This window comes from Oratosquilla oratoria, chromosome 27 (genome assembly GCF_046742065.1).
Source record: "Oratosquilla oratoria isolate Oo_2021 chromosome 27, ASM4674206v1, whole genome shotgun sequence".
Classification (NCBI taxonomy): Eukaryota; Metazoa; Arthropoda; class Malacostraca; order Stomatopoda; family Squillidae; genus Oratosquilla; species Oratosquilla oratoria.
This window is the reverse complement of record NC_134803.1, coordinates 2,569,120-2,594,081: the sequence shown is the minus strand read 5'-3', so window position 1 is coordinate 2,594,081 and position 24,962 is coordinate 2,569,120. Positions and strand designations below refer to the sequence as shown.

The window sequence follows — 24,962 nt, the reverse complement described above, 5'->3', positions numbered from 1 at the left end:
AATAGTATTAGAAAACTAAATATTAATTTTGTTAATGATAATGCATCAACATAATATACATTTGGTAAATGTTCGTTGTGTACATGGACGCGATATAGCGTTAGAAAATTGATTATTAATTTTGTAAATTATAATGTATCAATGGAACAAGCAATTTTCTTGGCAGAAATAAAAAACAAAAGAAGTTGCTAAAAACAGATTTCATAAGTAACAAAGTCTCGCCAGACGAATGGTACGCCATGTTTGTTTAAGCTGACATGGAAGAAATAAAAGGATGATAAATTCGTCTAACCTAACCTAACATAAATAGGTACCTCTAATATAAGGTTCATCTGGATCGTCGTCATGGATGTTGGCAGCCTGTTCAATCACTTTCTGATTGTGGGGTATATAGGTTTTTCATAGCTTGAAGGAATGCGTGGATTTCAACTCCATAACATTCCTTCAAGAATATACATCTCGCGAGGTACTGGTGGAAGTACCGAGGGCGTACACCAGGCCGTACACCAGGCCTCAACTGGACAGGGCAGACAACACTTGACAAACGACAAGATGGCGTCCCAATCCTATGCTAGCGACTTTGTTCGTTAGTATATTTGCTTGTTGCAAGTTTTTTTTTTTTCTGCCAAGAAAATAACATATTATGTTCATGTATTATAATTTACAAAATTAATATTTAATTTTCTAATGCTATATCGTGTCCATGTACACAACTGAACAAATACCATACATTTTTTTTTTTGGGGTAGAAATCAGTAATAGGAAAAGTTGCTAAAAGTGATGCACAAATGAATGGAGCCAGTGCAGTTGCTTGAGACACTGTCTTTGTTTTGATAGATGGAGGTAGAAGAAATTAAAGTATGATAAATTCATCTATTGCAACCTACCTAACCTAACATGCATTTAGTAATGCAGTACCTGTAATTCTACAGATAATCAGGGTCATTGTTGTTGTCATCATCTTCGACCTCTGAATTTATGAAGAGGTTGAAAAATAATTATACCACTAATAGTGCGACCATAAAAAAAGAGGTAAACGAATAAATAAAGGCAATGACCAAGAAAACTGGAAGAAAATTGGAGAGGATGATTTACAAGAGCTCAGGAAAGAATGGAAGACCAAGATAATGATAAGATAGTTTTTAAGGAAATAAGAACATAAGAATAAAGGAGACTGCAAGAGACCATAAGGCCTACACTAGGCAGCTCCGTATCCATCACCACCTGTCATCCCCATCCATAAAGTTGTCTAATCATTTTTTTAAGACAACTGATAGTTTCAGCACTTACTACATGGTTACTAAGTTTATACCATTCATCAACCTCCCTAGTAGTAAACCAACTCTTGCCTATTTCCTTCTTATATCTAAATTTGTCCAGTTTATACCCATTACTGTGAGTCCTACCTTGTAGTTTTATTATGATAACCTTGTTTGCATCACCCTTGTTATAACCTTTGATCCACTTGAACACTTCTATTAGATCACCCTGCACTCTGCATCTTTCCAGAGAGTGTAAGTTAAGGTGCCTAAGCCTCTTTCGTAAGGCAAATTTCTGAGTCCATGTATCATTTTGGTCATTCTTCTCTGTACTGATTCTAGTGAATTTATGTCCATTCTGTAGGACGGAGACCAAAACTGTATCGCATAGTCATGGATGGGTCTAACTACCGCTAGATAGAGTTTAATAATTACCTCTTCACTTCTATTCGTTACTGTGCTAGCAATGAAGCCTAATGCTCTGTTAGCTTTATTTCTGGTGCTAATGCACTGCTTCCTGGTTTTAAGGTCTGGACTCACCAGAACTCCCAAATGCAGGAGAATGCCAAAGATGCAGTCATTCAGGTAATTATGGAAAAAGGAAATCTGGTAAGAGATACAGTGGACAAAAAGAAGTGTACAGTAGTATATGGTCTAAAGGAAAGACATAACCTAATTTGGTCCCTGAGAGATAAGAAAAAGAATTGGCAAGAAAAGTTAAAAAAGTAGTACAAGATGAAGAGCAAGATATAGAAAAGGAAATAAAGTACATAGAATGTGAAAATATGCAGGTGAAAAGCAACCCCTAAAGGTCAAATTAAGGTCACAAATGACAGTGTAAGAAATATTAGCAAATACAAGTAAGCTATGAAAAAGTGAACATTATAAAGGTATATGGATAAAAAGAGACATGAATGATGAGGAAAGAGAAAAGACATTAAGAAGCAAAGCTAAAGGAAAAAAGAACGAGAAAAGAACAGAGACAAGAGGTAAATTTTAGTTGTGCACACCTATACAATATAGCAATAGAAAATGAGTTATTAATTTTGTAAATTATAATAGAACAATGTAGTATGTGATTTTCTTGGCAGAAATCATTAACAAAAAAGTTCCTAAAGCCTATTTTCTAACTCAAAGTTGTGGCGGTTGAATGTTTATTTTGATACGTGCCGATGTCGAAGAAATGAAAGGATTGACGAGTTAAAAATCATATGAGGACGGAGCCTCTATTTGTATGATGTTTGGCTTATTACACCTTTTTCAAGTACAAGTTGAGATACACATGCTTTAGATTAAATAAGAGGAATGGAGGGAACAGGGAAAGAAAGAAGAAAGGGGGGAAGGAAGAGGAGAAGGGGAATTGAATACTGGGAGAGGTTGAGGAGGATGTCCCAAATGTCCGTGGGCAAATTGCTCCCAAAGGGTGGTTTAAAATTTTGTTGGCCATGGGTATTAAAGGAATTATGTGGGGTGAGATGTTGAACATGCCCCTATTTTGTTGAATAGTGTTGGTTCCTTGAATGATCGCTGCTTCCAAACACTTCCTGTGGATCTTGTTGGGCTCTCGTATCAGCAGCTCTGCATTCTTCCAGGCCATGAAATGGTTTTCCCTGTTCCTATGTGTCACATATGCATTGGTGGTGACATCATGCCTGACGTCGTAACATTGTTCACGTATTCGTGTATTCAGGTTGCGTGACCTGCTGATAGGAGAGCCTGACAAGATCTGCAGGAAGTGTTTGGAAGCAGCGATCATTCAAAGAACCAACACTATTGAAAACACTAGTTGTAAACAGATCAATTATAACTTATAGGTTTCACCTCTGTATTTCTCATTGTCCATCCTTGTAACCCCCATCTCAAACATATTAAATTTCTATTTTCTGCCTTCTTTTAATTCCAAGTCTCTGCCTCATGCAGTCATAGGCACAATCACTACTTCATTCAGCCTTCTCTGTGCATTCATCCCCAGATACTAATTTCTCATGACACTTTTCACCCCACCTTCCCTGATACTTTCTTCCATTGCTCTGTAATTTATCTCCACCCCCCCATTCCTCTATTCCCTGTTACATGTGACCCTAAATACTTTAGCTCTTTACTTCCCCTAGCCTCTTGTTTTGAAGACTTACTAACGACACTGTCACCCTCTGTACATCTCATCACCTTTATTCTCACTTTCTGAAAATCAGTAATCCTACAGTGGCTGGCAACAGCACCTGGACCCTCCCAGATCTCTCTTTCAGGAGAAACATTGTTGTAAGGTAACATACATAATTATGCTTAGATGGTAATATATTTTTATGTTATACAGAGGACTTCTCACAGCTGCAAAATCAAGAAAACACAGATATGAACAACAAGTGTTTATGGTAGAAGGCAGCCGATTGGTAGATGAAGCTCTTATAGCTGGTGTCCATCCAAAGACCATTCTCTTCTCCCAAAGAGAATCATTAAAGAAGTTGAAAAGCTTAAATTCTACTCCTGCCCAGAACCTGGATGGACTTCCACTGGTCAAGGCCCCGTATAAACAACTAAAACTCTGGTCCTCCTTGACAACTTGTCCAGGAGTAATGGGTATGTTCCTTGTCAGCAGTTGTAGTTTAAGGCTAAATTATTTTAATGTTTTATCATTGGTATAGTTTGTAATGATATTGTGTTAAGTTTTCCAGGAGAGAAATATTGTAAAACAGTGTTAATCAAGGAGGTTGTAATCCATAATGTACCACAGTCAAGAAATACCCTCACTTTGAGGTGAAGCATAGTTGCTCACTACCGTTTTGTTCTCAACAAGATTGTCAGAGCTACACAGCCATTTACTCCATTATCTGGCTCTTAAATTATATATTAATGTTGTGCCCTTCACTCTTGGGTACCACCATTAATTCATTCTTTGATACATTAACTTTCAATGTTTTCCTCCAGCAAACCTTACCAAATTCACTCACCGTCCTCTGTAAATAGCCATCTGTGCATGCAGAATTACATCATCTGCATGTGTTAGAATGCTTATCATCCATTCTTGCTTTTCTCCAACCTTGTTCCCTTGCTTCTCAGCAATCAAGTTGTATTTCACTGCTGACAATTCACCAGTATCTCTACCTTTGTGGACAATATTGTACAATACCAAAAATAATTTTGGGTTTATGGAGTATGACAGGAGATGTGGGTCAGTCAGTAGAGTATATTGCAGGAATGTTGGGCATTATCTCAGGTGTGTATAGTATAAGGTGGTTATAGTTTGGAAAGAGTAAGGAAAGTATGGTGAGAAGGTAGAGGTATGGATGCTGGTTCTCCTAAAATTAAATGTAATAAAATCTTTGAGAAGGTGAGAAAAGAGGTTGTTGCAAGGGGTTAAGTGGGCAGGGTTCCCACGGTCCTTGAAAATTCTGGAAAGTCCTGGAAAAAAAAGTGATCCTGGAAAGTCATGGAAAAGTTCTGAAATTCTGCCAAAAATCAAGTGGTCCTGGAATTAGGACTGCCAGCTAAAAAAACTCATTGAAAGTCCTTGAATTCAGTGTTGCATGGATGTTGGTTGTGCTCAATATTCTACAGTGTGCAGTGTCTGCACCTATCACATGGCTATGGCATCCTTCCAGTTTCTAGTCTTTGTACTGTCTGTGGTGGTTGTACAAATACATCAGGCGAGACATCATTGATTTCTAGCTTGCCTGAACTTTTCAGGGTTTTTCTGAGGTGAGCGATTTAAATAAAAAAGGAAAGAAGCAAAAGGGACATGATTGGCAAAGTTTTCATTCTCAAGTGATAATTAGAAATTTGTATGTTGAACTGAAATTGCAATAAGCTTTTTTATGGGAATTAGAAATTATTTGTAGTTATGTATACATAGGAGGCAGATATAGTAATGAAGTTGACAAGCAATTATGTCTCGCCTTTTATAGCGTTGAAGATGCATGTCTGGGTTTTAACATTAATTTTTCTTTTTGCAGTAGTATGGCATCCAAGAAATGTCATTTCAATCCACTCTGGGTGGAGGATCCACTGTTTTCAGCATGGGTCAAGGAAGACCCCAAGGATGACACCAAAGCATACTGCAAACTTTGCAAGAAGCGTTTTGACATAGCAAACATGGGAGTTTCCGCTCTGAGAAGTCACATGAAAACCAACTTCATAACAGGATCAGACAGTCAAGGCAAAACCCATCAGCAATCCGCAACTTCTTTGGAAAGAAGCAAGACGAAAAGGCAGATGATGCTGCAGCCAATGTCACCTCCAGTGCACCAGTTGCTAGTACAGGTACAGCTCCACAAAGATCAGAGGTTGCAGCTGTTGTGTCAGATGCTGCCCACCACGCAGAGGTTCTCTGGGCTCTGAAGCTTGTTATGAGCAACTACTCATTCAATTCATCATCTGATGTGGGCATGTTGTTCCCAAGAATGTTTCCGGACAGCCAAATTGCTAAAACTTTCTCATGTGGTGCTACAAAGTGTGCTTATCTAGTTTGTTTTGGCCTGTCTCCATATTTCCATGATCTGCTAGTGGAGAAAGTCAGAAGAGCAGAGTGCTATACCATATCCTTTGATGAGTGCATGAACCCTGTTTCACAGAATGAACAAATGGACTTCATAGTCCGTTACTGGGACAATGATTCTGGTCAGGTCAGTGTAAGGTACTTTGGGTCACAGTTCTTGGGGCATGCTCGAGCAAGCGACCTACTCAACAACTTCAAGGAAGGGACACAACAACTAGATCCCAAGCGTCTGCTTCAGGTGTCAATGGATGGACCTAACGTCAATTGGAAATTTTTCAATGACCTGCAACAGGAGCACAAAACACAGGATCTCCCAGAACTTCTGAACATCGGAAGCTGTGGACTCCACACTGTCCACGGAAGCTTGCAGAAAGGGGCCAACAAGACTGGATGGAAGATTGGAAACCTGCTAAGGTCTCTGTGGCAGCTCTTCCATGATACCCCCGCAAGAAGAGAGGATTTCACCACTATCACAGGGAGCAAGCTGTACCCATTGCAATTTTGCCAGCACAGATGGGTTGAGGATGCAAAGGTTGCAGAGCGTGCGTTGCAGATGTGGCCCAACGTGGAGAAATTTGTGGCATCCTTCAAAGACCCCAAGTAGGCCCCTAGCACTGCCTCATTTGCATCAGTGAAAGCTCCCTGTGAGGACCCACTCTCCGTCGCAAAGCTACAATTCTTCATCTCTATAGTTAAACAACTCCAGCCATTCCTTCAGAGGTTTCAAACAGATGCACCCATGGCACCGTTCTTGGGACAGAAGCTAAAGGAAGTGGTTGTTGCGCTCATGGGACGTTTCATCAAAAAAGAAGTTCTGGACAAAGCAGACACCATGCAGAAACTGGCCAACCTGGACCCCAAGGACCAGAAGAACCAGATGCTGCCAAAACTTGTAGATCTGGGATTTGCTGCTCGAGAGTCTGTGAAGAAAGCTGCTGAGAAGAAACTGGTCAGTGATTTGAAGGTCCTGGCATTCAAGAATGAGTGTGTGACACTGCTATCAGAGCTCACATCCAAGATGTTGGACAAGAGTCCCTTGAAACTGTCCCTGGTTCGATATCTCTCTGCACTGGCTCCAGATAAACTAGTTGCTCCTTCTACAGATGCGGCGACGAAGTTCCAGAAAATCCTCCAGATGCTTCTGAATGCCAACAGGCTGTTCGGCGATGAGCTCCTTGCTCAGTACAAGGCGTTTGGCAGTGAGATGAGGCAGGAACATGCAGCAGATTTCAAGAACTTCACCCCAGATAGTGAGAGGCTGGACATATTTCTGGGCCAGTACTTTAAAGACCACAAGTACAGCAAGCTCTGGTCTGTTTTCAAGATGCTTCTCAGTCTCCCATGGTCAGGCATCAGTAGAAAGGGGTTATTCTGTGAACAAGGACCTCCTGGTTCAGAACATGCAGGAGAAGACTATTGTAACTCTTCGTACAGTCTATGACAGTATTCAAGCCACGGGCCAGCACTTCACTGAGTAACCCTTCACTCCCAGACTGAAAAGGCATGTCAGGGCATCGAGGATGAGATACCAACAGTACCTCGCGGATCAGAAGAAGTCACAGACAGATAATAAGAAATCCTCAAAGAGAAAGGCACTACAAGAGGATATTCAGTCAGCAGAGAAAAAGAGGAAGCTCTTGAAAGATAGTATGGAGTCAATGACCAAGGAAGCAGACCAGCTGGCAAAGAAGGCAGAAACAGAGCATGACTTCACTTTTCTGGCTAAGTCCAATGCTTTCAGACTGAAAGTTTCTGAGAAGGCGGATGAAAATCTCAAACTGGAAAAGAAACTACAAGACCTCAAGCAGAAACTGAAATCAATGGAGTGACTATTTTCAAGAAAGAGCAAAGAACGAATTATACCTGATACTCTGATATATATATATATATATATATATATATATTGTAATCTAACAGAGGAAGACTGCATAGTGTAATAAAGTGGGTGGAATCAGCTGGCTGTAAGGGGTGGAGGAGGCCAAAAAGATCAGTTTGTATTTGAAAATTGTTTCAGATATTCTGCTCAAAGTCCTGGAAATTTGATGATTTTTATCCTGGAATATCCTGGAAAAGTCCTGGAATTTAGTTTTCACTTTTCTGTGGGAACCCTGAGTGGGGCATTCAAATATAATCTGTGAGATTGTAAGGGGAGTACCACAAGAAAAGCATGGGTAAGAATGTCCTGTTCTGCAGCATGTCAGTGTTGCCTCAAAATGTCTCATACATTGGGGGAAAGAGGGACATGGGTACATAAGAGGTGTGATCATTTTGAATTTGTCAGGTGTTCATCCCAGCCTGAGTGGAGTGAAATCCTATTGTAGGCAGTAGGGGAAGCATTGAAAGAAGTCAATGCTGCATCTTGATCTGCCTTGTTGACTCGTTGTTGCACCCTAGCATGAATATGATAAGATATTTCACATCTGCTATTGTCATGCCCTTGTGTGAATACCATAATCTTATATTGTATATAAAGATTATTATTTTGTTTTCATGAGATTGTACAAAGTAAAAGAATTTATTTTCATATAATTGTAGAATGTATGAAGATATGTATAGTGATACATGCATATACCAAAGGCTTTTTCTCCCTTACACGAGGGGTAGCCAAAAAGAAAAAGGCATAGAAATCACTCCCACCCATTTCATTTCCCATATATTCCACTCCCCTCCACCCTCCTCCCTCTCTCTTATCTTGGCACCTCCTGGATGACGGGTCATCCCTGCATCCTGTCCACTGCCCTGGGTCAGAAGCAGTGTCACAAGACACAGCACATCCACAGCAAGGCCGCTTCATAAATTCGGCGACCCCCCCCTCTCCGTCCCCTCATACAGGAAAGGAGAAGACGGGGAGAAATCCCTTTGGGATGCGTCAAATTTTTTCTCATACATACCTCCTCACCCCCCATCCCCCACCCACTCCCCCTCATGCATCACAGCCTCATCTATACACAACCCTTCTCCAATCACCCCTATCTTCTGTCCTCTCCCGTACATCCTTACAGATAAATAAGTATAACCAAATTTACATTACAAAATGTCCTTGAACATACCATTACATAGAGTCCCACAGTTTTCTGCTGCCTGTTACTATGTATCTCTTGATGTCACAAGCAGATTTATAAAAGCCCTGACACAATCTGAGAAGAGACATGTCTTCCTTCAAGTCTCAGTACCCAGAGGTAATCTACTATTGGCACCTTCCTGATCTTACTTGATGCCCTGGGCAGATTAGAATCATCTATTGGCCCCTTGCCAACAGCGATTTTTTTTTTTTTTTTTTTTTTTTTTTTTTTTTTTTTTTTTTTTTTTTTTTTATTTTTTTTTAATTTCGCCAGAGCCATTTTTCTTAACTACCAGAGCCATGTTTTTGCAGGTTCGATTTCCTTCAAACTATAGGAAGGCTAACTCATTACTCATGTCAGGGCGAGTTTGCATATGTACAGTGTACGTACGCATGCGGTGATGTAGTATTGGGTATGGTGCATTGTACATGTAGTCGGCGCGTTGATTGGGCAGCTAGCTGCATGCAACCAATGAAGTTCCCTGCATACAGGTACCATGCAATTCAAAACTAGTGACATTATGTAGCATGATAGTCGTGTAGAGTCTAATCAACATGTACTAGTGTACTCGCGCATGCAGCTGATACGAAGCTAGGCTAGGTAAGCCATTGAACTCCAGCAGCGATACAAATGTACACATATGTACATACATCAACAAATTAAAGTTGATTGATGCGTTGTGTTTATGATATCGATTGATAATGCAATGATTGATCACGGTTAAGTTGTGTTTGCTCTGATCCTTTCATCAATGGTGATGGGATTCAGGGATTGCCAAATGATGGATAATGCATGAAAAACATTGAATCTTGCCACGGGAGCGATTTTTTGTGGGGGATCGCTCCCGCTATTGGATTTGCAAGAGCGACATTGGAACTTTCCCAAGCGAAATCGCTCGTTGCTCCCGTGTATTTTTTTTGCTGCTTGCCAATCTTACTCAATGCCCAAGCCAGACTGGAATCTTTGGATTCCCATACTCAATTGGCCCCTAGCTGATCTTACTCAGTGCACCAGCCAGATTGGAATCTTTGGATTCCCATCCTCTATCAGCCCCTTGGCGTTACACAATGGCCTGGTCTGAAAGATGAAGAAACCCATTGGAAGATAAGAAGTGGTATTATTTGGTATCTATGTTTTGACAATATAATTATTTACCAAATATACTAAAATACATATATATATATATATATATATATATACAGGTAAACGTCGACTTACGATGGCATTAGGTTTCGATAGAGCCATCGTAAGACGATCTCATCGTAAGTCGATCCCCACTCTGTTCCGTGGTCACTGTACCTAGCCTACCTGTATATTAACCACCAGAGATACTGAATATAGCCTATTAAACATGTACAGTAGTTTATTTAATTATTTTTATCCTTTTTACCATATTCAAACACTATAATATGTATTTTCAGTACGGACTTAAATCTCGCGGGCAGCAGCCAATGCCAGCCGTACGACGTGACGTAATAATACTCGCATCATAAAATATAGTCACCGCTTATATCGATCGTTCTCTCTTTCACCCGCGAATTTTGAAAACCACAGAGAATGAATCATTTGAGAGAATGTAAAAACACAGGGGCGACTACAATAAATATAATCAAGACGCCTACGTGTGCGGCACCGTATGGAAGGGGTTAAATTATCATATCGTCGTCGTCGTCGTCGTCATCGTAAAGTCGAACAATCGTAAGTCGCGGCCATCGTAAGTCGACGTTTACCTGTATATATAGATATTATATATATATAAATATATATATATATATATTTACTTTTTTTTTATCAACCACAATGTACTTTGATTCTAAGCCATCAACATCGGAGGCTCTGTGGAGGCAGCATGCAGAAATTGAAATGTGGTACGACCGAGGACTTGAACCTACGGCTAGCACGTGACCAGTGCTGTAATGACTTAGACCATTGCACTATCTTGATAGCACAATGGTCTAAATCACTACATCACTGGTCACGTGCTAGCCATAGGTTTGAGTCCTCGGTCATACATTTCAATTTTTGCATGTTGCTTCTACAGAGCTTCTGATGTTGATGGCTTAGAATTAAAGTGCATTGTGGTGGATAAAAATGTATCACTATTCACTGGGACCCATTCAGTGTTGTACATATATATATATATAATATGGGTAAAAGTAAGGTGATGAGATGTACAAGGGGAGAAGATGGTAGCAAATTGGAAGTGAATATCAAGGGAAAGAGACTGGAGAAAGTGGTTAGTTTTAGATACTTGAATGCGAATGTGGCGGGAGAGAGAGGAGTGGAGGTAGAATGTAGGTTGAGAGTAGCAAGTAAATGCCTTGGGGGGATTAAAAAGTGTAATGAGAAGTAGATATTTGGCAGTGGATGCTAAGAGGAGTCTGTATGAAGGAGTGATTATGACAACAGCACTGTATGGGGCAGAAACATAGAGTATAAGAGAGTTTAAATGTGTTTGGGATGAATGTCTGAGAAGAATGGTAGGGGTTAGTAGGCTGGATAGAGTGAGAAATGAGAAGGAGAGTGGAGATAGAAAGGGAGTTGGGAGATTGGGTTGATAAAAAAATGTATTGGGATGGTTTGGACAAATGGAAAGAACGAGTGAAGAAAGATTAGTAAAAGAAGTGTGGAAGGCAGAGGTGGAGAGAGTGAACATGAGGGGGCGACCAAGGATGGGATAAATGGATTGGATAAAAGGGCACTGGGAAAAAGGGGAATGTCTGTTGAGGAAGGAAGGGAGAAAACAGATAATAGGGATGAATGGAGAATGGTTGTGTATCTCTTCTTTTCCTTCTCTTTTTCTTCATCACTCATTTCTTTCATTATTCATACATTTTCGTAATATTCACTTTTTGCCAATTTTGCTGTTTTAGATAGTACTTCTGCTATCATTTGAGATCTTAGTTTGATTTTTAGTGTTTTTTATTTATTTATTATTATTATATTTTTTTTTTTCTAATACAATCCCATTAAGTGTATTTACCTAGTTGTATTATATGGTAAGGGAGCTATGCTCGTGATGACCTGTCTTTGTATCTCTTAGCATCAAGTTTTTTCTTAAAATCTTGAATAGTGTTTGCACACACTGTTTCTTTGTCCAATTTGTTGCAAGTATCTATCACTCTGTGTGGGAAGTTGTTTTTTTTTCTCCAGATCTCTTCTGTACTCCCATTTCTTTGTCTATTTTTTCTTGCTCCTCTTGTATCTCATTTAGAAGTTCTTTTTCGGTTTCTTTCTCCTTTTTCTCATAGGTACCTAGCTACATTATGTTTTTCTTTAATACCATAAAGTACTACGCAATTTTTTTTTTTTTTTTTTTTTATCCACTGTGTCTGTGACCCAATTCTCTTTCTCCTTAATAGTTATTTTTAATTTCCTGCTCCACTTTCCATTTTTTTTTTTTTTTTTTCTTGGAGAGAGAGATCTTTTATTGTTTCTACCACTTTCCTGGTCATCTCTTGTATTTGTCCTTTGACTTTTTTTTTCAAAGCCTCGTTTTTATTTATATCTTCATTTTTCATTCTTTTGTTCTTGCTTTTGACTGTGATTAATTCCTTTTTTAGATCATAAAGCTCTCTGTTGGTTTCAGCATTTTGAAGTTTTAATGGATTCTTTGCTTAATACATTGCCCTGTATTCAGCTTTCAGATTATAATTTCATTTATTAATTCTGTAACCTCCTAATTTCTTAGGATATTTCTATACCTTGATTCTCTCTCCCTTTCTAAACCTTTATCTAGTATTCCACTTTTGCAAACCCAGAAAAAGTAGTGTTATCCCCTTGGTTTATTCTTGGTGTTTCAATGATGCAACTCTTTCGGTATAACACCTAATGGTGATTCCACTTTGCTTACATCCTCTTCATTGGTTCACTATGTTTTTGTCTTCATTGTTTACCATTTTGTGTGTTGTTCACTAAGTGATATTACTCTTATCATTTCGGTCACTTGATAAACATAGCCTTCTATCATATAGAAAAAGCTAGGTAATATTTTGAGACAGCCCAAAGGGATTTCTCCTCTTTTTCTGCATGAGGGGGTAGGGTCACTGATTAAATGAAGCGGCCTTGCCATGGATATGCTGTGTCTTGCTGCATTGCTTTTGACCCAGGGCAGTGGGCAAGATGCTGGGATGACCTGTCACCCAGGAGCCAAGAAAAGAGGGAGGGAGGGGTGGTGAATGGGAGTAGAGTATGTGAGGGTGAAATGGGTGGGAGTGGATTTATGCTTTTGATTTTGGCTACCTCCCTTGTAAGGGAGAAAAAGGTGTTGGTATATGTATGTATTAAATACTTCATGTCCTAACATTATTTTCATTATAAATCATAAAGCATAGGTACTAATAAATGTCTGTTGGTAATTCTGGTTTTCCTCCACCCTCTGGCTTTGAATAATGATCAGAAGGCATAAATTTTGTCATACCCTAGATACATGGTAAGGATTATTTGCCAGGTACATGATAGTGTTATAGGGACATGACAAGTGGTGACTTTCACCAAGATCAAAGCAGAGATAGGAGAAACCTTGAAATATCAATAGATACCTTATAAAATATATGTGAATCCAGAATGGAGCATTTAGAAGATGAAGTATCAATACAAGAGATTAAGAACCTTAAGAAATCTGAGCTAAATATATATATATATATATATATAATATATATATATATATATATATATATATATATATGGACCAAGAGTACACTCTAGACTAAGAAAAGTAAAGATAGTGACGGAGTTGATATAATATCTAATCGATGAGAATCTAGTGCCAGAAGAAGAAAGAATTATTATACAAAGGTATATACATAGATAAACAAATTTGACTAAAGAGGATAGAGGCAAGAATAGCTGAAGTCAAGGCAGAGAAAACACATATTGAAGCTAATAATAAGTTAGCAGAAATTAGTGCAGGGTTAAGGTGTAAGCCTATCATTAAACAAAAAGGTGGTGGTGTTTCATGTCTAAATATTTAAGATATTTGCCTAATTTTACAGAAAGTGATCCAGAACTTATCTTTAATTTCCCAAATGAATATTAACCAGGGACATTGGTGCTTACTAGAGTAAACTAAATTACAAGGAAAGCTCAGAAGGGTTATACATCCTTGGCAAGTGATGAAAGTGATTATGATAATGTAAGAAAAAAGGTTCTGAGAGCTATGAGTTGGTGCCAGCTCATATACTTAAATTCAGGAATTATAAAAAGTGTCAACATACATTCATGGAATATACAGCACAAATGGCCAAGTATGGAGATAAGTGGTTTAAGGCAATAGGAGCTACTTTTGAGAAGTTAAGGGAATGTGTACTTTTAGAACAATTTAAAGCTAATGTGTCATCAAATTGTAAAATTTTCTTAAATAATAGGGTTCCTTCCAGTCTCATTTAGCTGATTAATAAGCACTTTTCCATAAGAGGCCTGACATTCATAAAACCAATTATGACCTGTGTCCTCTAAGTGTGCACAGTATTTCATCAAATGTACCAAGAGAAGCTAAACTGTCTAGTAAAATGGGGGACTTTAGGAATTACTATATGAACCAAAGCCTAATCAAACCCCTTTTCCTATAGTTCCCAAAATCAAGTTCTTTTGTGTACTTTCATAAGATTGGTCATCGTATTTCTGAATATAAGAGTAAACCTCATTTCCCTACTTGTACTCAGCCAGTGCTTGCTTCAAACAATTTCCCTGTAATAATTTGTCCAAAGCCTGCAGCTAGGCCCATACATTGGTCTTGCTAATAATCCTAGCAACACCAAACCTAACTCCACACCCACAACTAAGACGGAGTTTTCAACTCCTATCCTTTCTCATGCTTTGCCATCACTTCCAGGACTTGACCCCTGTTTTTAACCATTCACCATAAAGGGAACTATAATACTCCCAATGAAGAGTCAGTGCCCATCTCTATCCTTAGACACAGGGGCTGTACAAACTCATATTTGATGACACTTTGCCTAATCCTTCAGAATCATATGAATCAGGATGTAATACAGTAAGAGGATCAGAAAACTTTCCCTATACAAGGTGTACCTTTGTACTGATATAAAGAGAGGTGTGGTTGCTGCTATTAAAAAAGTACCTGTGGAAGGCATCCAGCTACTTTTGTCAAATGACTTAGCTGGTAGTAAAGTTACCTGTGGTCACAACAGACCCAGTAACAGAAGACTCCTCCCTAGATGATCTTTCTATATATCCAATGTGGGCTGTTACCCATGTCTAAACCAAGGAGAAACAAGAGTCGCAACTAGACCATTTGTGGTCCTCAAACCCATTCAACTATACTGACTCTAAAGACCATGAATCTCTTAACATTGCCTTCCTCTTCTTAGAAAACAACTCTTCTGTTCCCCAAGACACAGAATCTCTTAACACTGACACTTTCTTCTTAGAAAAGAGTTCTACTGTTCTTACTGAAAGCCCTTCCAGTGCTAGAGTATCTAGGGAATCTTTGATTAGTGTCCAAAAAGAGAAACAAACCCTTTCATTCCTCTGGGACCAGTGTGTGTCTAGAGTTCAATCTGAGACATTGTCTCAACGTTATTACTTGTATGAAGGTATTCTCATGTGTAAGTAGTTAGTGTTTAATGTCCCTATTGATCTATTGTGGCAAGCTAAGAACCAAATTGTTGTCCCTTTTAGCATGTGGTCACAAAGCCTATATATGGCCCATGACACTCCTTTGGCTGGTTACCAAGGAGTCAGAAAGACTTTGGCAAAAAATAGAAAGGATAAACAGGGTGGCGGAGTATTAATTTTGACTAAAGATTTAAATGTAACAAAAATAACTAAAGGAAAAAATAATGTAGAATCAATTACGATACAAGTTGAAAGCAAACATATGAAGAGTAGAAAATTTGTAGTGGTGCATGTGCCCCCCAAAACAAAGTCCTGGACAGAAAGTGATCATTCCAAAATATTAGAAGATACAAAATATGAATTAACTAATATACTGAAGGACAGAGGAAATATAGTAATTATGGGTGACTTTAATTCAAAAGAAATATGTTGGGAGGAAATGACAGTGAAAGGCGGAGAGGAACTCTGGGGCAATGTCCTGCTCGACATGAAGGGAATGAAAATCTTAAGATAAGAATGATTTATTAAAATGGGACAAGGGAAAAACAAGAGGACATGAAAAGAAACTAAAAGATAATTACAGAAGAGATCTAAAAAAAAAAAAAAATAGCTTCCCACACAGAGTGATAGATACTTGAACAAATTAGACAAAGAAACAGTGTGTGCAAACACTATTCAAGATTTTAAGAAAAAACTTGATGCTGAGAGATACAAAGACAGGTCATCACGAGCAAAGCTACCTTACCGTATAATACAACTAGGTAAATATTACGAGCATAGCTCTCCTCCCGTAAAATACAACTAGGTAAATACACATCCTATGACATTTATAATGGCCTCTCATTAGAAAAGAGGTTTCCTACTACTATAAGGTTTGTCCTACATGTCAAAAGGTAGGCAAACCCAGTTAATCAATCCCCAAGGTACTCTTAAAACCTGTCTCTGCTCTAGAAGAACTTTTCTCTAAAGATGCTGATTGACTGTGTAGGTCTTTTACCCCCTAAGGAAACAAATTCCTCATTACAATCCCCTGTCTGAGCACTCTCTTCCTTGAAGCTATTCCTCTTAAGAACATTAGATCTAACATCATTATTAAAGAGCTATTGAAATATTTCTCTTGAATAGAATTTCCTAGAGAAAAAAACTGACCACGGCAGTAATGTTACGTCATCCAATTTCAAAGCATCTTTTAAAGAATTAGGGATCAAAGAAACAGTGTCTACTTCTTATCATCCCCACTCCCAAGGTGCTTTAGAAAGATTTCATGGAACACTCAAATCTGTACTAAGAAAATATGTTGTGGAAAATAAACAAGACTGGGAGATTAGACTACCTTCTTTACTCTTTGCAGCTAGGTCTTTCACCTAAAAAAGTACAGGTTTTTCTCCAGCTGAACTCGTATTGGGACACAAGGTATGATGCCCCCTGAAGATGATAAAGAAAAAATGGATAAATACAGAAAATCCTATAAAGGTTAATCTTTATGTTGAAAGAAAGTTAGGAAAGTTGGAACTTTGCTAGACATTTGAAACAAGCATAATACAAGATGAAATATAATATGACAAAAAGACTAAAGCTAGAAATTTCAAGATATGAGTTGAAGTCATTTTGTACTTGCCTTTTCAAGGAAACTCCCTCCAAGCAAAATATCAACATCCTTATACTATTGTATAAAGAAGAGGTAACTATGTAATTTCCACCCTTGACAAAAAGACTGGTAACTTAAAAAGTACCATTCCAGAAAAAATTTTCAAACAATGTAAGAGAAGACCAAGATGAACAAAACTTAACAGTTAGCTTCTCTTTTGTGGGACTTGATCACAACATCAATACCCATATCATCTCTCCACACTTTTCTTCAAAAGATAGTAATTTCCACACTATAATTGCTGTACATTTTCTGATGTACCAGGAATTATTTCCATAATATACTCCTATATATACTTAATTTTACCATCTAAATCAGCACCCATGAATTTGAATATTTCTTGGTGATGGTGCAACATTGTCCATAAGGGTAGAAGTGCTAGTATAGTATTTACCTAGTTGCATTTACCTAGTTGTAATATACGGGAGGGGAGCTATGCTCGTGGTGACCCGTCTTTGTATCTCTCCGCATCAAGTTTTATCTTAAAATCTTGTATAGTGTTAGCACATACTGTTTTGTTGTCTAATTTGTTCCATATATTTATCGCTCTGTGTGGGAAACTGTTCCTTTTCAAGTTTTTTCTATAACTATCCTTTTTCAATTTTTTTTCTGTGTCCTCATGTTTTACCATTGTCCCACATTAATAGGTCGTTCCTGTCTAAAACTTCCATTCCTTTCATTATTCTGTAGATAGTTAGCAAATCTCCTCTTTCTCTTCTTTGTTCCAGAGTTGGTAGGTTCAATTTGGATAGTCTTTGCTCATATGTTAGTTCGGCGAGTGTCGGTGCTAGTTTTGTTGTCACTCTTTGTAATCTTTCTAGTTTCTTAATATTCTTTTTGGTACTGGGTGTCCAAAGTGATGCTGCGTACTCGAGTTTTGGTCTTATTAGTTTAGTAAGTATTTTCCTTATCATTTCTTCGTCTATATAGGTAAATGCCACTTTGATTGCTCTCAATAAGTTGTAGGTTTCTCCGAACATCTTGTTTATATGCTTATCTGGTTTCATGTCCTTTCCAATCATCACTCCAAGATCTTTTTCATAGTTTGTTTTATTTATTTTTTCTTCCCCAACTCTGTAATCTTTTGATATTCTATTTTTACTCTTTCCAAATTCCATTATGCTGCATTTCTTAATATTGAATTTTACTTCCCACTTTTGAGTCCAATTCCATATTGTGTCCAGATCTTGTTGCAATGAGTTGCAGTCCTCTTCCGTTTTTACCTTCTTAAGTAATTTTGCATCATCTGCAAAAAAAATTATATAGCACTCCATGCCTTCATTCATGTCATTAATGTATACAGCAAACATGATCGGGGCCAGTACTGATCCTTGCGGGACCCCGCTTTTTACTTCTTCCCAGTTGGAGAATTTTTCTCTAATTACAACTCTCATTTTCCTCCCAATCAGAAAGTCTTTCATCCATTCCAATAATTTTCCTCTGATGCCACCTTTTGACTCTATCTTATTTATTAGTTTCCTATGAGGTACCTTATCGAATGCCTTTTGCAGGTCCAGAAAAGCACAGTCTGCCCATCCATCTCTTTCTTCTATTATGTCTACTAATCTTGAGTAAAAGCAAATCAGATTTGTTGTACAGGATCTCCCTTGTCTAAATCCAAATTGATTTGGGTTCAGTATAGATTTTTCTTCCAGCTGCTTGTTAGTGAGACCGGTCTGTAGTTAGATGGATCTTCCTTATCACCTCCCTTATAAATTGGTACAATGTTTGCTTTTTTCCAGTCCAATGGTACTTTTCCTTCTTTAATTGATGATTTAATTATATCATATATTTTGTCAGTTAATTCTTCCATGCATTCTTTCAGTATCCAGTTTGCTATTCCGTCTGGGCCATAGACATCCAGGGTTTTAATTTGATCACCGATTTCTTTTTGTGTTACGTTTATTTCTTTCATTGCTGGGGATAATTCTCTCTCTCTAACTTCACTGTTAGGCGAGTTTTCTATTGTGAATACTGATCTGAAGTGGTTGTTCATTATTTCAGCCATTTCCAGTTCTTCTGTAAATTCCTTTTTATCTTGGCGCAGTTTTTCTATTTCTTGTTTGTTTTTCAGTTTTCCATTTACATATTTGTAAAATAGTTTGGGTTCTTCTTTACATTTGTCTATTATCTTTTTTTCATAATTTCTCTTTTCATCTCTGCGTATTTTTACATATTCGTTTCTTAGTTTGATGTATGTTTGCCATTTGCTTTGTTTCTTATCTTTTCCATTTTTTCCAAGCTTTGTCTCTTTTTTCCTTTGCTTCACTACATCTTTTGTTGTACCAGTTCTTTATGTATGCCTTTTCCATTTTTTTTTGTGGTACAAATTTGTCCACTCCTTCATTATAAATTTCCTTTAGTATGTTCCATTTTTCTTCTATCCCTGTATCTTCGTTTTGGAATTTTTCCCAGTTTGCATTGCGAAAGAATGTTTTAAGTTTCTCAAAGTTTGTTTTGTTATACATAGGTCTTCCTATTCTATGTTTAACATTTTTGCTTTGGTCTGGTTGTTCTTTCAATTCCATTTCTATTAGTACATGGTCACTTTTTCCTATCGGAGTTTTGTAAATAATATTATCGATTATCTCAGGTTCTGTTGTAAGTATTAAGTCCAATATTGAGGGTTCTTCATTTCCTCTATATCTAGTATTTTCTCTAATCCACTGGGTCATTGTGTATTCAATGGTCAAGTCAAGGAGTACATTGCCTCAGTGTTTCTCTCCCCCTTTCACTGTCATATCTTCCCAGCATATTTCTTTTGAATTAAAGTCACCCATAATTACTGTATTTCCTCCATCCTTCAGTGTTTCAATTAGTTCTTCCTTTGTATCATCTAGTAACTCAGCATGATCCCTCTCTGACCAGGCTTGTGTCTTAGGAGGTACATATACCACTGCAAATTTTCTTTTCTTCGTTTTTTTTACCTTCGACTTGTACTATAATTGATTCTACATTATTTTTTCCTTCAGTTATTTTTGCTACAGTTAAATCTTTCTTGGCCAAAATTAGAACTCCTCCGCCCTGTTTGTTCTTGCTATTCTTTGTCCAACAGTTATATTCTCCTTGTCCCACAGTGTGGGGTGTTAGTATGAACTTTAATTTGGTTTCTACAATTCCCATTGCCAATGATATGTTCCTACCACCTCCTCTGGGATGGGAGGAAAGCCTACCCCATCATCAGTGTGTATTGCCTGAAACAACAAGACTACCAGGAGTGATATGAGGTCAGCAGCTTGGGTTGCCCTCCTGGAAGTATAACCACAGTACTAATGATTTTCTTCACTTAATCAGTGCCCACTCTGTCCCCTCATGCAGAAAAAGAGGAGACTGGAAGAATCCCTTTGGGCTGTGTCAAAATATCCATGCATACTCCTTCATCCCCCATCCTCCACCCACTCCCTTCCATGCATCACAGCATCATCCATACACAACCATTCTCCACGCAACCCAATCTTCTGTCTTCTCCCTTCCTTCCTCAACAGACATTCCCATCTTTCCCAATGCCCCTTTTACCCTGTCCATCCATTTCATCCTTGGTTGTCCCCTCGTATTTGTTCCCTCCACCTCTGCCTTCCACACCACTTTTACTAATCTTTCATCATCCATTCTTTCCATGTGTCCAAACCAATCCAATACTCTTTCATCAACCCTGTCAACCCACTCCCACTTCATCCAGGAGCCAAGGAAGGAGGGGGGTGAATGGGAGTGGATTTATGCCTTTGACTTTGGCTACCTCCCTTGTAAGGGGGGAAAAAACTATTGGTATTTGTGAGCACTAATGCTTTTGTGATAAAAAAAAAAGTTAAGAATAGTAAAAGAGGTTTGGAAGGCTGATCTGGATGGAGTGAACATGAGGAGGCAACCCAGAATGGGATGGGTAAATGGGGTGAAAGGAGCATTGAGCAAGAGGGGGTGTCTGTTGAGGAAGGAAGGGAGAAGGCAGAAGAAAGGGGTTAGTGGAGAATGGCTGGCTGTGTATGGATGATGCTATGATGCATGGAAGGGAGTGAGGTGAGGGATAGAAAGGGGTTAGGGAGTGGTAATGTGTGAATGATATTTTGACACACCCTGAAGGGATTTCTCCCTGTCTTCAATGTTTCTGCATGAAGGGATGGAGAAGGGGGGGGGGTCACTGATTAAATGAAAGGGTCTTGCTGTGTCTTGCTGTATTGCTACTGAGCCAGGGCGAGATACAGGGATGACCCATCATCCAAGAGGAGCCAAGATGAGAGGGAGGGAAGGGTGGTGAATAGAAGTGGAATTATGCCTTATGACTTTGGCTACCTCCCTTGTAAGAGGGGTAAAAAAAGTCCTTTGTATATAAAAGGTTTTGCAATTAAACTTGTGTTCTTCTTTTAGGAGTATTTAGTATTCCAACTTCACATCCCAAGTTGAGGCCTCGACTACCCTTAACAGTTATTTTGGATGAAATTCGTGATCCAAAAAATTTAGGAGGTATATTGAGGTCATTAGCTGCTGTTGGTGCTGAACAAGTGATCTTAACCAAAGGTAAATAAGTGTTTTATTATGTTTTGGAATTACTGACAATTGGGTGTTTTATTGTGTTTTGGAAATTAACTGTTACCTTGAGTTTCACAAAATGGAAAACCTGCAGCCCCACAGTGGTCGACAATGGTCCTTGAAACCTTCCACATCTCTCTGGGAAGAAACTTTGTATTGTTTTCTGTTATATCAGTATGAGACTGTTTCTTTGTCAGTTCCCCATGTGTGAAAGTGTAGGAAATGCAATTGAAGTTATGAGAGATATCTTGGGCCTAGTCTAGAGACAGAGTGTCAGGGCCCCTTCTGATGGAGGTGAGGGGGTTGACTGGTTTTGAAAATGGACAGTTTTGCTGTCCATCTTGCAGAACCACCATATGCAGCTACCCATCATTGGTCTCTTGTGATCTTGAATTACTGAAAATCAGTATTGGAAATCATTTAAGATTTGTCTTTAGGAAGCTCATTACATGTTTTTACAGTTATATTTGTCTATTTCAGCTAAATAATGTGCATTTAAACTGTATGGTCATGTGCTATATTTTGCAGGATGCTGTGATCCGTGGGACACTAAAGTTCTGCGTGCAGGTTGTGGTGCCCATTTTCATCTTCTGATACACACCTCAGTTCCATGGAGCACATTATCAAACTATGTCAATGAAAACTATAGCATTTACATTGCTGATGTGTGCAGAGAGAACTGGAATACTAATAACTTCAATAATATTAACTTTTCCTTAATTGGTGCTCAAAATGAAAAAATAAGAGAGATTAATGAAAAGGGGGAGGAAAAAATCATAGATCCTAGTTATGATGATGAAAGTGTCTTAAAGAAATTTAAATCAGTTCAGTTCAAATCATATATTTATGACAGTGTTAATTATATTACCAGCTCCAAAACATATATAGCTCTCATAATTGGTGGAGAAACTGGATTAAGTAATTCTTCCAAAAAGTTTACTCTGGAGAATGGTGGAGTGCAAGTATATATACCTCTTGAACATGCAGAGAGTTTAAATGCAGGAGCAGCCACAGCTGTTGTGGTATATGAAATACACAGGCAGCACAGATTGTCAAAAGATACATCACAATTTAATATTTCTGTTAACACATGATTTCAATGATAGTATATTTGTTCTTTAACTTTTTCAATATTTTAAGTTTCATGAATATTCTATGTGACATATACAAGGAAAAATAAACTATCAAATTTCATATTGGTTTTGCATTTGTATATAAACCCTATGAAAGAAATTTTATATATTGCACAAAAAATATAAAAGCAAAACAGACTAAGTGATCAATCTGAAGTACTTTGTTCATATCACATTGAAGAGTAAGCAAATGTTTGCACTATTTTGTCTTGCATTTTTCTGCGAGTGACATCACTGTAAACTAATGGTATAAATGCCAACCCAAATGGTGAAATGTGAGCACACAATGTAAATATCTATATCAGTCTTGGGTATGCTTTACATACATACAATTGAAAATATATGTAATACAAATATATGGATACAATGTCATAATAACATAAGAAAAAATTATATTACTTATTTGTTGGCTTCCTTTGGAAAAAGAAGTGTGCAAGTAAGAATGTGGATTGTGGGAGAAGTGCTCCCTCTAAATTCTGGTTATGTGGATGGAAGGAAATTTCTTGGTGTACTAAAAACAATCCAGCTCTACCAATGTGTTTTTATTTGTCCATTACACTGATGGGTGTCTGGTGAAATGAAAAGCTGGCATTAAACATGCTATTAAAAAAAGAAAAAATCCTTGTCTCATAATGAATGTATTATATATACAATTTTGAAATACACCCTAATAACACCTTTCATTAATGTAGAAGACTGAAGGAAAGCCACTTATAATTTGTCAAATAAGGGTGTGTATATGTGGTCTTTTTGAGAGGTGAATTTGTTTACCCATAGGAAAGTTCTAATCTGTGGACCCTATTATGTAACAAAAGAAGACTACTATACCAAAGATAGTTAAATGTATGGGGCTATACATGTCTCAAGTTAGGTGTTCAGTACTTACCAAAGTGTTCAATGTAAGAACAAATTAAAGAATTCTGAATTCTTAAACAACACCTTTCTGAAACATATGAATCCTCAATTGTGTGCTTTATTCCAATGGTAATGCCAGTAGTCTAGGCATTCTTACATTAGTGATGCCCAGATCTTATTCAACATTTGCATCATCAGTTGTGCAGCAGTATGGGAAAGTGTTGGGAACAAGAGTAATGGATGATGAAATGTTAAAAGCAACAGTTTTCCCTGAGTGTTAGTCATGATCTGCAAATCTAGAATTTTGTGTTTTGGGATGTTGAGATTCAAGCAGTAATATGGGTGGGGGGGGATCAAGATACATATTTTTCCATTTTGTTAATAAAGTTAACTTTGACATCTAAAAAAAAGGGAGGGGACTAAAAAAAAGAACCATTTCAACATATAGTTTGCTTCCATCCTTCAGATATCTGGTAACTAAATGTAAACAAAGCTAGTGCAATAATGTAACTGCTTTGTCTACTCAAATTAATCCATTGCGAGGATGGACAATTTTAGAATAATTCTGAATCACTACAAGCATCACCTATTTCAGTGTTTTAAATATGGATCACCTGCTCACTATTATTTTTCTGGTACATATCCTAATTCTTTATTACAGAGAAACTAAAGATAATATTCACAGAAAGTAAAGTTTTACAATTTAATTATCACAAATTTTTTAAAGACATTAAAGTTACTATACCAAACTAAAACTAATTTCAAAGTAATACATTTTCATGCACAAAGTGCTCCTAATGTACATGAATAAATATTGCTATGCAAATTGGCTAACACTGATGAACCCATTCTAACCGTTCACAAAAAAGAAAAGGAACCTAAGTATAAGATATATTACCGGCTAAGATCGCTCAATCTTCCATGGAAAATGCCCAGGTAAAAGAATATGATTGATGAAGAAGAAAGAAAAAATTATAATAATATTAATAAATGAATAAAGAATAATAATAATTCTGTCAACTGCCATTCAAGTAGTTGGCATTATAGTACGCACAAGAGGGGTATCGGTACACCTACACAATAATATATTTCTGTCTCTATGATATTTCATTAACCAAAGTACCCAGATTTATTCACACAAAGCACCCTTCTCTCCACATCTCACACAGAGTTAGACACAAACATTAATAGAAAACAAGGTCTGAAAGAAAGAATCAAGAGTATAAACCTTTGTACAACTAAGATGAAATAGTATCAATTTTCTTCCAAGTGTGTCCATTTGTTTCTGATGATTTTCCGCATGTTTTTGCAACTGTGCTTGTCAGGGATACTGGTCTGAAGTTTGTAGGATCTTCTTTGTTTCCTCCTTTATATATTAGTACTCTCTCATTCCCTGTGGTGGGGGAAAAG

At 37.7% G+C, this 24,962-nt stretch overlaps 2 protein-coding genes across 2 annotated transcripts in view; one reads left to right on the top strand and one right to left on the bottom strand.

The window, feature by feature from the left end:
• The window catches only part of LOC143039857 (rRNA methyltransferase 3, mitochondrial-like), a 28,255-nt gene extending 5,497 nt beyond the window's left edge, over positions 1 to 22,758 (top strand). The window contains exons 2-4 of the mRNA XM_076210116.1: positions 3,574 to 3,836; positions 21,403 to 21,552; positions 22,093 to 22,758. Coding sequence (XP_076066231.1) covers positions 3,574 to 3,836; positions 21,403 to 21,552; positions 22,093 to 22,658 — 979 coding nt within the window. The 3' untranslated portion in view covers positions 22,659 to 22,758. The remainder of the gene's footprint in view (positions 1 to 3,573; positions 3,837 to 21,402; positions 21,553 to 22,092) is intronic.
• LOC143039858 (cysteine-rich hydrophobic domain-containing protein 2-like) overlaps positions 21,569 to 24,962 on the bottom strand; it is a 151,471-nt gene continuing 148,077 nt past the window's right edge. The window contains exon 4 of the mRNA XM_076210120.1: positions 21,569 to 21,960. Within this exon, the coding sequence (XP_076066235.1) occupies positions 21,958 to 21,960 (3 nt within the window). The 3' untranslated portion in view covers positions 21,569 to 21,957. The remainder of the gene's footprint in view (positions 21,961 to 24,962) is intronic.